At 47.2% G+C, this 13,233-nt stretch overlaps 1 protein-coding gene across 6 annotated transcripts in view; it reads left to right on the forward strand.

The window, feature by feature from the left end:
• Window positions 1-13,233, forward strand: part of LOC135055160 (adenosine deaminase-like) — a 233,970-nt gene that overhangs the window by 19,371 nt on the left and 201,366 nt on the right. The window contains exon 1 of one of the 6 annotated variants that reach the window (XM_063958871.1): window positions 9,334-9,452. The exons of 2 other annotated variants lie outside the window; for them this stretch is intronic. In XM_063958871.1, the coding sequence (XP_063814941.1) occupies window positions 9,417-9,452 (36 nt within the window). In that variant the 5' untranslated portion in view covers window positions 9,334-9,416. Of the gene's footprint in view, window positions 1-9,333; window positions 9,453-13,233 lie in introns of those variants that run through there. 3 more of the 6 variants (XM_063958872.1, XM_063958869.1, XM_063958874.1) reach the window with 3 other exon arrangements.

The following is a 13,233-nucleotide window of genomic DNA, read 5'->3' on the forward strand; positions in this document are numbered from 1 at the left end:
GGTGGAGTTTAAGGATGCACCAATCGGTATTATTACAGACACGGCCGCTAAAAGTGGGCATCTCAGTTCTTGTGTATTCAAGGGAAGGAGTTTGAAGGCCATTTGCATAAACTCGCAGATGGGTGACTGCCAATAAACGCTGCTGCAGGTGCTTTTGTGGGCGACTAAGAATCAGGCCCAATTTATGATAGTGTATACTAGGAATGTCCAAACTGCGGCCCTCCAGCTGTTGAGAAACTACACATCCCAGCATGCCCTGACACAGCTTTAGCATTCTTTGACAGCAAAACTGTGTCAGGGCATGCTGGGATATGTAGTTTCACAGCAGCTGGAGGGCCGCAGTTTGGACATGACAGGTGTATAGGCTATGCTTACTATCCTTTTAAATGGGAACACTCATCATTACACAGGTTCTGTAGCTGGCTTAATTCAAGCCTGAATTTCACCTGTTTTTTTATCAGCCACAGAACCTGTGTAATTCATTAGTGTCCTGGTTTAAAGGAATAGTAAGGTATAGTATGTATAGCAATCCTAGAGCAAAGATTAGAAGTCAAAAGCTGAGCATTACAAAATTTTCCTGTCATTAAGTCCTTCAGAAATCTGCACTTTGTTCTTAGACCCGAATAAAATGCTGTTGGTGCTCTCTAGTGGTATATGGTCAGAATGCAGCAACAAAGTATAGCCTATAGAGGTGAAGTCAGTATTCAACATTTCTAAATAATACATCCCCTGTGTTTAGGGAATGGAGACTTATATAAGCATACCTCCCAGTGCCGTAACTAGGTGTGTGCCGGCGGTGCCTGGCACACAGCGCATGTGCACTGAGGGCGCAGGACCGCCGGCAACACCTGCAGGTCCGCGCTGCTCAGTGCCTGTCTGCAGAAGCACTGTACCTGCAGCGGCGGATCAGGACGCTGGAAGTGATTGTCATATGTCCGGTCCGTCCTGCGCCTCCTCGTCTCCCAGGCGCCTATCGGTGCTGAAAGGGGGCGTAGCCAAGGGTCCGCGATTAGTCCTCGCCCCCCGACTTTGCTGTTTGGTCTCTCACTCTGTGTCCGTCTCTGCTACAGCTCTCCTGGAGGTAAAGTTGGCAGGCGGGAGGGGAGGGGGGGAGGATGTGTGTTTGTGTGTGTGTGGTGTGACTGGAGGTGACAGGCTTTGTGTGTGTGTGTGGTGTGACTGGAGGTGACACGCTGTGTGTGTGTGTGGTGTGACTGGAGGTGACAGGCTGTGTGTGTGTGTGTGTGGTGTGACTGGAGGTGACACACTGTGTGTGTGTGTGTGTGTGGTGTGACTGGAGGTGACAGGATGTGTGTGTAGGGACTGTCTGCCATAATGTGTAATAAGGGGACGCTTTCTGCCGTAATGTGTAATATGGGGACGCTGTCTGCCATAATGTGTAATATGGGGACGCTGTCTGCCGTAATGTGTAAAAAGGGGGGCGCTGTCTACCGTAATGTGTAATAAGGGCACACTGTCTGCCATAATGTGTAATAAGGGGACGCTTTCTGCCGTAATGTGTAATATGGGGACGCTGTCTGCCGTAATGTGTAATATGGGGACGCTGTCTGCCGTAATGTGTAAAAAGGGGGGCGCAGTCTACCGTAATGTGTAATAAGGGGACGCTGTCTGCTGTAATGTGTAAAAAGTGGACACTGTCTGCCGTAATGTGTAATAAGGGGACGCTGTCTGCTGTAATGTGTAAAAAGGGGACGCTGTCTGCCGTAATGTGTAAAACAGGACGCTGTCTACCGTAATGTGTAATAAGAGGACGCTGTCTGCCGTAATGTGTAAAACAGGGGACGCTGTCTGCCGTAATGTGTAAAACGGGATGCTGTCTGCCGTAATGTGTAAAAAGGGGACGCAGTCTGCTGTAATGTGTAATATGGGGACGCAGTCTGCCGTAATGTGTAATAAGGGGACGCTGTCTGCCGTAATGTGTAATAAGGGGACGCAATCTGCCATAATGTGTAATATGGGGACGCAATCTGCCATAATGTGTAAAAAGGGGGACGCTGTCTGCCGTAATGTGTAATAAGGGCACACTGTCTGCCGTAATGTGTAAAAAGTGGACGCTGTCTGCCGTAATGTGTAATAAGGGGACGCTGTCTACCGTAATGTGTAAAAACTGGACGCTGTCTGCCGTAATGTGTAATAAGGGGACGCTGTCTGCCGTAATGTGTAAAAAGAGGACGCTGTCTGCCGTAATGTGTCAAACAGGGGACGCTGTCTGCCGTAATGTGTAAAAAGTGGACGCTGTCTGCCGTAATGTGTAATAAGGGGACGCTGTCTGCTGTAATGTGTAAAAAGTGGACACTGTCTGCCGTAATGTGTAATAAGGGGACGCTGTCTGCCGTAATGTGTAAAAAGAGGACGCTCTCTGCCGTAATGTGTAAAACAGGGGACGCTGTCTGCCGTAATGTGTAAAACGGGATGCTGCCTGCCGTAATTTGTAAAAAGGGGACGCAGTCTGCTGTAATGTGTAATATGGGGACGCAGTCTGCCGTAATGTGTAATAAGGGGACGCTGTCTGCCGTAATGTGTAATAAGGGGACGCAATCTGCCATAATGTGTAATATGGGGACGCAATCTGCCATAATGTGTAAAAAGGGGGACGCTGTCTGCCGTAATGTGTAATAAGGGCACACTGTCTGCCATAATGTGTAAAAAGTGGACGCTGTCTGCCGTAATGTGTAATAAGGGGACGCTGTCTACCGTAATGTGTAAAAACTGGACGCTGTCTTCCGTAATGTGTAAATAGGGGACGCTGTCTGCCGTAATGTGTAATAAGGGGACGCTGTCTGCCGTAATGTGTAATAAGGGGACGCTGTCTACCGTAATGTGTAAAAAGGGGACGCTGTCTACCGTAATGTGTAAAAAGGGGACGCTGTCTGCCGTAATGTGTAAAAACGGGGACGCTGTCTGCTGTAATGTGTAATAAGGGGACGCTGTCTACCGTAATGTGTAAAAAGGGGCTGCTGTCTGCCGTATTGTATAAAAAGGGGTACTGGCTGCCGTAATGTGTAAAAAGGGGACGCTTCCTACCGTAGTGTGTAAAAATGGGGACTGGCTGCCGTAATGTGTAAAAAGGGGGACTGTCTGCCATAATGTGTAAAAAAAGAGGACTCTCTGCCACGCCCCTATATATTTTTTGCGCGCCCCTGTTTTGCATAGGGGGGGGGGCGCCGAGACCGTTTCTTGCACACAGCGCTAAAATGTCTAGTTACGGCACTGATACCTCCCAACATGACCCTCTCCAGGAGGGACAGAATGCTCTGCTCCTGGACTTCCCTCTTACTGCATGATTGCCATCAACTGTGCTGAAAATCCTTTCTTATCCATTAACCTGTTCAGCACAGGTGTCGGCAATCATACATTAAGAGGAAAGTCCAGAAGCAGAGTATTGTGTCCCTCCTGGGTAGGGTCATGTTGGGAGGTATGATGTAAGTATAGATATACACACACTGGTGTATCTATAATGGCATACCTTCCAACATGACCCTCTCCAGCAGGGACACAATGCTCTGCTCCTGGACTTCCCTCTTAATTTATGATTGTCATCACCTGTGCTGAAACACCTTTCTTATTCAATTACCTGTTCAACACAAGTGACGGCAATCTTAAATTACGAGAAAAGTCCAGAAGCAGAGCATTTTGTCCCTCCTTGAGAGGGTCATGTTGGGAGGTATGTAATGGGTCATACTTGCTAACTTTTGAAAACTACTTTCAGGGAGATTATAGTTAATAGAAAAATGCACCGCACACCATTTGTGGGGGCATGCCATGTTCCAGCCAAAGATCGTGTCTCAGTTGACCTGTGGGCATATCTACACCACTAAGGGGTATGTCCTGCAGCGGCAAGTAAAAACTGTAGTACTAAGAGCAGCATGCCGCCAGAGTGGGTTTGTGTATGGATTGCTCCGCATGTAGTGTGTTCTCTGTAAGGCTCGGAACTGGCTCCTTGTACTGCCATTATGCACCTAAGTAGTGTATAGAAATAGAATAGTAGTCCAGATGATTCCAGGTAGTCCAGATGATTGAATGACCTACCCACAACCCCATTTACCTAGTTTAGGTATAGCCTGAAGAACAGTAACAGGTATACATAATTTAGTGTGGGAAGAGGCAGCAGTCTAGGGTACCAGTACAGGATCAGCATCATTCTCCGGCTGTGCAGCACAAATGCTTCATCTATACTCACCACTACATTAGTGACTGCTTTATACCCCACACTACATCACTAACCCCTTTATACCCTACTCTACATTACTAACCCATCTATACCCTACACTACATGACTGACTCCTCTATACACTACACTACATCCCTGACCCCTCTATACCCTACGCTGCATTACTGACCCCTCTTATACCCTACACTACATCTCTGACCCTTCTGTACCCTGACTAACCCATCATAAGCTACAGTACACATCACTATAACGCCTCTCCGTTCTACCTCAGAGTCCGAGAAACACTGGGACAAAGAGTAAAGTGGGCAAGCGACACTGATACAAAAGATGGAAAAGAGAATCTGTACAAAATAAAGCCAGGGGAAAGTGGGCAAACAGCAGTGGTGCAAGTGTGTGGATACGGTCGGGTACGGCGTACCCTTAAGAATTTTGCAGCGGGTGCGCCGTACCGCCACCCTTGCTCACATTTTCAGCGCACCAGTGACGCGTCCTGCCATTACTTCCGCCTCACACTTTAGGGAGAGAGGAGAGCGCAGCAAGCGCCTTTCCTCTCCTGCCTGACACAGTGACAGTCCGGTGGCTGCGGCGTGCACTGAAACGCCGGTTCGTGAGACAATCATAGCTCATGGACTGGCAGCCAATCAGGGCTCGCGGACCAGCGGCAGATCTAAAATACGGGCCACCACCGCAGCAGGAGGACGTAGAGACCGGACTGAGGACAGGAGGGGCACGTGCTTTGCTCTCCTCTCCCCAGCAGCAGCAGAAGAAGACTGAGGCATATCTGGCACTCTGGGGGCATGTGTATATGGCAAAGTGGGAGCATATCTGGCACTTTGGGGGCATATCTGGGACTCTGGGGGCATGTGTATCTGGCACTCTGGGGGCATATCTGGCACTCTGGGGGCATATCTGGCACTCTGGGGGCATGTGTATCTGGCAAAGTAGGGGTATATCTGGCACTGTGGGGGCATATTTGGCACTCTGGTGGGAATATCTGGCACTCTGGGGGCATGTATATCTGGCACTGTGGGGCATATCTGACACTGGGGCATATCTGGCACTCTGGTGGGAATATCTGGCACTGTGGGGGCATGTAAATCTGGCACTGTTGGGTATATCTGGCACTGGGGGCATATCTGTCAGTCCTTGTGGCATGTGCATCTGACACTGTGGGGGCATATCTGGCACTTTGGGGGCCTGTGTATCTGGCACTGTGGGGGCATATCTGGCACTGTGGGGGCATATGTGTATCTGGCACTGTGGGGCCATTTGTGCATCTGGCACTGTGGGGCATTTGTGCATCTGGCACCGTGGGGCATATCTGACACTGTGGGGGCATATGTGTATCTGCCCACCCCCATATATGTATCACTCCCCCATTTTCATTGGCCACACCCAATGTGGCATTTGGCCACACCCATTTTTTGGGCGCGCACACATAGTACCTATAAGATATTTTTTCTACTTGCACCACTGGCAAACAGACACACCATAGAGAAGGGGAGGATAGAAAGAAATCCTTATCTCACTCCAGCTCCCCCTATGTCACTCTGCTCTGCCCCCTGTCACTCCAATTCCCACCATGTGTCACTTCCGCATTCCCAAAGTCACTCTAGATCCCCCCTGTAACTACAGCTCTCTTTTCAGTCCCCCCCATAGCTCCACCTCCCCTTATATCACTCCAGCTCTGCCCTGTGTCACTCCCCCCCCCCCCCCCCCGTGATCTCAGCTCCCCTGTCACTTTAACTCTACCCTGTGTCACTCTAGAGCCGCCCCTCCCCGTGACTCCAGCTCTACCCTCTCCCATCACTCCACCTCCCTTTATGTCACTCCATCTCTGCTGTGTCACTTCAGATTCCCCCCCTCCCCCCGTGACTCAACCTTCCCTTATGTCACTCCAGCACTGCCATATGTGACTCTAGATCCCTCTTGTAACTCCTGCTCCCCCCTCCCTCGCTGTCACTCCACCTCCCCTAGTCATACCAGCTCTGCGCTGTGTCCCTAGATCCCGCCCTGTGACTCCAGCTGTGCCCTGTCTTCTAGACCCCCCCCCCCCCTGTGATTCCAGCTCCCCCTTCTCCCTTGTCACTCCACCTCCCCTTATGTCACTCTAGATCCCCCACTGTGACTCCACCTCCCCATATGTCATTCCAGCACTGCCATGTGTCACTCTTGGTCCCCCCTCCCCTTATGTTACTCCAGCTCTGTCCTGTGTCACTCTAGATAGTGATGGGTAGTTCATGAATGATTAGTTCAAAATGAACTAATCTACAAAGTGAACTAGTTCGTTCAGTTCACAGCTCTGGCAAAGATTAGTTCATCAGGAAGGAGGAGTTAGACACAGACAGAATAGAGCCAGCATTAGGCTAGTCACTGGATTTTCACTTCCTGATTCTGATGCTGTAAAATGAAAGTTAAAAGTACAACACAGCCCAGCAATACAAATCTAATTAAAAAAAATAGCATCTGCACTGCCTAGCCAAAGTCTATGTGTGTCTGTGAGTGAACATGTGTGGTCATGCTGCTCACCTTTCTGTGATACAATCACTGTCCTATTAGTCCAGATGTCCAAACACTTGCTGCTGCTTCTGGTACTACTGGCTCCTGAGCATACTGCTGTGCTAAATCTTCTGCTGGGTGTTGTGTAGGTGCAGCAGCAGCAGCAGCAGCACCACTGTTGTTATTCAGCACTCATTCAGCAACATTCATGAGTCAACATTCATGAGTCACACTACATCTCTGCTGCCACAGGGGTCACTACTGTGCTCAGACATGGAGTGGACTCACTCTGTGGAGTTGATTGAGCTAGATTGTCCTGACGACTCACGAGTCACTCTCCTTGCAAGTAGCTCAGTAGTTCAGTGATCACTGATCACTGATCAGCTCACTGACTCAATGACTCATACAGCCATACGAGTCAGTACAGTACCTCTAAGCTACCATGTGTGGCACTGCTGTGCTCAGGCATATGCATTGATTGTATGGAGCTGATTGAGCTGCATTGTCCTGACGACTCATGAGTCATTCTCCTTGCAAGTAGTTCAGTAGTTCAGTGGTTCATTACAGATCACTGATCAGCTCACTGACTCAATGACTCATACAGCCATAACAAGTCAGTACAGTACTTCTAAGCTACCATATGTGGCACTGGTGTGCTCAGGCATATGCATTGTATGGAGCTGATACTGAACTGCATATAGCCATGATTCATTCCCCCAGTATATTAGGTGACAAGCTACACTCCCAATCAGCTAAAGACACAGTGCTGAGTGCTGCATGTTATCCTGTAGGGCAGAGATGGCTAACCTTGACACTCCAGCTGTTGTTGAACTACACATCCCAGCATGCCCTGCATCAGTTTTTGCATGGCCAAATAACAAAACTGTAGCAGGGCATGTTGAGATATGTAGTTCAACAACAGCTGGAGTGTCAAGGTTAGCCATCACTGCTGCAGGGTCTGTTTACTCCACACAAGACATAGGGGGATATGTACTATGACCCTTCCAGTGACATAAATTGGAGCAGTTGCTCCTAGCAGCCAATCAGCTTCTGTCACTTTATATACTGTTGAAGATAAATGACAGAAGCTAATTGGTTACTTTGCAACATGTCCAATTTATCTCTCTCTCTAAGGTCTGTTACATTGGGGCAAAGGGACATTTGTTTCTTTTAATTACTGTATTTTAAAAGCAGAAAAAAGTGACTTATGACATTACTCTGAATTTGGGTCTTTCACTTGCATATTATGAAGTAAAAATGAGTACCAACAATGGGATTAATATTGCAGAGATACATATGTCACTATAAGGTTGCTATATAACTTATTGCTTTTCTTAAATATAAAAAAAATCTGACATATTAAACATATCTGGTCATTTGAAAAAGATTATAACTCCTACAATGAGCTAGTATTAGAAATACCTACTCTATGTGTAATAGTCTAGACTAGTTCTAAATCTAATCACTCCTTTCAGTCTCAGAGTCAGTGAGTGAAATGATGAACTAAATGAACTACATGAGCTAATCTTCTGAACTAATCTTTTCAGTGAACTAGATCATAATGAACTAATCACCAAAGTGAACTAGATTTCCTATCACTAACTCTAGATCCCCCACTTTGACTGCAGCCACCCCTATCACTCCAGCTCTGCCCACTGACTTCAGTTCCTCCCATGTGTCACTTCATCTCTGCCGTGTGTCACTCTAGTTCCCTTCTGGGGGAGGGCTCTCTCCACCTATGTCACTCCAGCTTGTGTCTGGCCTGCATACTCCATCTGCCTGGTCTCTATCCGCTGCTCTTTACCCTCCTATTGGCTCAGTGTGGAGTGTTCAGCGCAGCTCTCCTTATAAGCGGTGTTGAGCCGTTGACTAACTCACCGGTGCTCTGTGCGGTACTGCCCCGGCGTACCCTCTGTCTGTCTTCCCCATGTGGATTCATTGCAGTTGCGCCATCCTGATCACTGGCAAACGGGAGCACATGTACATATACACATGGGTGTGGGAGGGTGCTGCGGCTCAGCAACAAGCACTTACAACTCGTCCGAGCATGATCCCGGCAGGAGGAGGGGAGGCGGCACAGACTAGGCTGGGGTGGGATTGAGTATATAGGCTGCAACATTGTGGTCAGAGGAGAGACAGAACGCTGCTGCAGACACTTAGATCAGCCCGCCCACTGAGCTGCCTCCGTATTTTGCACATAGAGATCGAGCCCTGCCCCATCTTTTCCGGGGCTTGCGCATGTGCAGTCCGGGTTTCAGACGGCGCAGAATGAATGCGGGAGATTTGTTAACCTTTGCGGGACAGCGTGAGAGTGGTAGACAAATCGGGAGCCTCTCGCAGGATGCAGGAGAGTTGGCAAGTATGTAATGGGTGCAGAGTGTGTGGACCCACACCGCACACCTTGGACCTATATAATTACACTTACCTCTCCGGAGATGCCTGTTGGCCAGTGATGCAGGCAGAAATCACAGGGAAAATGGCATGTCGGCAATTTTCCTGTAGATATGAATAAGTGCTGTAAACATAACACGGGTGGAAAAAAAGAGAGAGAGAGAGAGAGAAAGAGAGAGATTTTCTGTATCTGTAGCTGGAGCTTTGGCCATCTTCCACATTTCTGCAGCTACTAACAGGTTGTGGCAACACCCTCTGGGCAAGGTCCAAGTCTAAACTATAGAGCCGTATAACCACTGCATATGCTCAGAATCAGCAACATTAGCACGTGAGAATGGAGAACTCATGTAGTGTCTTTAACAAGCCAAAGGTAAGCAGAAACTTGGACTGTCAGTGATAATAATGTGCAGTGTGTGGATCAGGTTCAGCCATCATATCTATCTTGAGGCCTTTTTCTGGTATGAAATGGTGCCAGATTACAAACAAATGTGTTGCAGTTTGTTATTCTGTATAATATCAATGCTGTGTACTGTATGTGCCGACATGGGTATCCGGACGGAAGTTAGACAGTAAATAGATAAACAGTAAATAGAAAATAGGTCGACACCAGATCGGGGACAGTCAATAGGTCACCAGGGTCATAAGGTCGACAGGTTCAAAAGGTTAACACAAAAAATGTTGACACCTGCTTTTCCATGATTTTTCATTATTTATAGGGTTAGGGATAGGGTTAAGGTTAGGCTGCCGACCGGGGGCAGTTAGGGTAAGGCACTTGGCGAAGGGTTAGGGTTAGGCTGCAGAAGTGGTCGGTTATGGCTAGAAACTAGGGGCAGAATTAGGTTTAGTGCCAGCATTAAGGTTAAAATAGCACAAAAAATATGTCTACCTTTTCTGTTTTGACCATTTGCATGTCGACCTTTTGACCCTGTCGACCATATGGTGTTGACCTATTGAATATCTAGACAGTCAGACTTTAAATCCACCCCCCCCCAAACATGAATGTCAATCAAGCAGCACTGTTTTAACCCATGTGTGCCCAAGTATAGCATACTTCTTGCATTGTGCTTTACAAATATGTAATGCCAACTAAAGTGATTTTTTTTTCTCACTGAAACACGGTTCTTGGCATTTAGGGGTCTATTCATGTAGCTGTGAAATTTCCTTTGTCAGTGATAACAGGGCTTTTCACTTGTTCGTTCCATTTAGAGAAGCGGTCACTGTGGAGAAATCTCAGATTTCCCCAGAGGTGCCCCTGATTAGTGTAAATGTCACTTCCGAATACACTAGTATGGGGAGAAGTCAGAAAGCTCAGCTTTCATTTGTGCTTCTCAAAAACAATTTGCCATCTCAGACGTAAAGAACCTCCTGAGGGGAGAAGATCAGAGAAGATTGCTGTCTTCTTGCCTCCTCCCCGTCTTCTCTGCCCTTTTCACTGTCACCAGCCAATCAGAGTTGTCTGGGCTACTCAACTGGAGAGAAGCAATGTGTCTATCTTCCTGCTTTCTCTCTATTCATAATGGGACCTGGCATATTCTCGGTCGTCACCTCAGATTGCCAATTGCACCCTCTCTCCCCACTAACTCGCTCTGCCCTGACAGCTGATCCACACTGCCGACTGCACCCGCTCTGTCTCCATAGTTGACCCACACTGCTCACTGCACTCACTGTGCCCCCACAGCTTATCCAGACTGCCGACTGACCTGTCCACTATGCTGCTCCTCCAACAGTGGCAATGCCGACCGCAGTTAGGGCTATACTTACCGAGAACTTTATATCTCGGAGTACTCATCTCTCCCCAGGATTGCTGAGTGGCCTCATTTTTGGAATGCTTTGGCAGAAGGGTGAGTATACTTGAATTACTACTTAAGTCTGATTTAGGGTTACTGTCAATCAAGTTATTTGTCCTGATTTAAGAGGGCTTGTCAGGTATTCTCTTGCTGCAGTGCCTCCAGTGTATAGTGTTTCTTACTTAAAATGCCATCCTGAGGGACGAGTCAAAACCATATATGCCAACTCAACTCTCTCTGATTCTCAGGGCGACTCCCTAAAATATGTAGCAGCAATCTCCCTGACTCCCTGAAGAGCCAAGCCTTCTCCTTGATTGCACATTACCCAAATTGTGTAGCTGTTATATACTTTGAAAAATATATATACAGATAATTATGGGATTATCAGTACAATTTCCCGGCATTGGCTATAAGGCACAATGGGGCTAAAAAACGCTGCTGTGCGCAGCTGGCGATCAGGTCTGAACTGTGCATGCGCCGCAGTGCGCATGTGCATGCAAGAGATGCAATCGGCATCTCAGCCCAGCGATTGTCTCTGCCTGATTGTTCGTCCACCGTTTTGGCGGCGCGGTCTGGACAACGGAGGTGTGTCCGGAATGCTGGGGGGGCCGGGCCGCGGCAGCTGCGTGACATCACATGCAGCCGCTGCGACCTGGGATGTGACAAACAGCTCCCTGCCAGAGCGCAGGAGCTGCGCAAGTAGGGAGCTACTTGTCAAGTAGAAAAGCATTGCAGCTGTGTAAAGTTTTTGTACTTGTGCGGGAAGGGGTGGGGGGCCTGACATGCGGGGCAGACTAGCCCCGTGCTGGGCGTCCCCTTGCATGTCAGGGTGGCTGATCGTAGCCGTGCAAAATTTTGCGCGACTACGATCAGGTCTGGATTAGCCCGCATGATCCCTATGGCTACATGCATTTTCAAATGATGTTTCACTTATTTGGAACCACATGTGAGTAAAATACAACATATGAACAAGCCCAGGAAAGCATTGGTGTCTTTTCATCAACAATGTTGTGATGTGTGCGTTGGTCTCCAGAACAGGGTTCAAACAGATGTGTCCTTGTACATCAATACACCATGCAGCAGGAGATGCCTGGTGTGAGTCAGCCGGCAGCTCTGTGCAGATCTGCTAACATCGGGCATCTTTTTTTTTTGCCAAAAAGGCATCTAATTCCCATCAATATGTGACTAGGACGCAAACGCAGCTTATGCTCATTAAAATGATATGCAGCATGCCTATCTATATTCTATGTGCGTCCGTGACTGTATCTGCATATGAAATGCTACATTTCAGTGATTTCCAGGGTAACACTAATGCAGTATTTTGTATGCAGATACAGCCGCAAGTCAGGCACAGAATATAGGTATGCCACATATAATTTTAATCAGCATAAGCTTCTTGTGCGTCCTATTCACATAGCAATGAGACGTAAATGAAAATAAACAAAAAAAACGCACATAAAGATAATCTGCACTAGTGACAAAAGGTCGACATGAGTTTTTGCACTTTTTTGGGTACACCACGTGGATCGTAAAGTATGAAAAAGTCCCCCCCAATTTTTTTTATTTTAAACTCATGTCGACCTTTTGTCATGTCAACGTAGAACATGTCGACCTAGAGTCCCTGTTGACCGAGAAACCTTGTTAATCTACTTACTGTTGACCAATAGTGGTTGACCTAGATAGTGGCGCCCTAAGTGTGGTCGACCTAGAGACCGGATACCTTATAATCACAGCAGTATAACTGATACCAAAATTTCCATTATTAGTTTTAATGTATAAATGTAGTAGTGGACATTAACATGCACAACACTAGTTATGACATCCAATAAGATGCCTTATTACGTCCGATGTATCTTGGATGTAAGAAGGCAGACTTACCACGTGTTCCCTTTTTTTAACATAATATATTTTTAATATTTTTTCATTTTGGGCCTACCTTATTAAGCATACTAAGGTGATTAATCTACTTCAGCTAGGGATCTCTCCCCTGTACTCTCATTAACCCACGCCCAATACAGGGCATAACGTGGGTTAACAGCAGATACAGGTCTTGGGACTAATACATGTGCTCCAGGAGTTTCTCTTATTGAAAATTCGATGCTTTTTAAGCAGATTTCCAAAAGCAGAAACCCGGCACATGTTACTTATCATGCCCCACTTCCTTCCTACTTTTCTATCTCTTTTCTCAAGCATTTAATTTGATCAGAATTAACCTAATATATGAAGAACTCACACTACCTCATACAGTCCATGGTTTATCACAGCTAACATTTACTGTACTCACCAAGGATTGTGAGTTATGATTAAACAGTCTTTCTTCAATATAGATAGCAGATAGAGTAACACAATCGGCAACATTGTTAT

Source organism: Pseudophryne corroboree, chromosome 3 (assembly GCF_028390025.1).
Source record: "Pseudophryne corroboree isolate aPseCor3 chromosome 3, aPseCor3.hap2, whole genome shotgun sequence".
Taxonomy (NCBI): Eukaryota; Metazoa; Chordata; class Amphibia; order Anura; family Myobatrachidae; genus Pseudophryne; species Pseudophryne corroboree.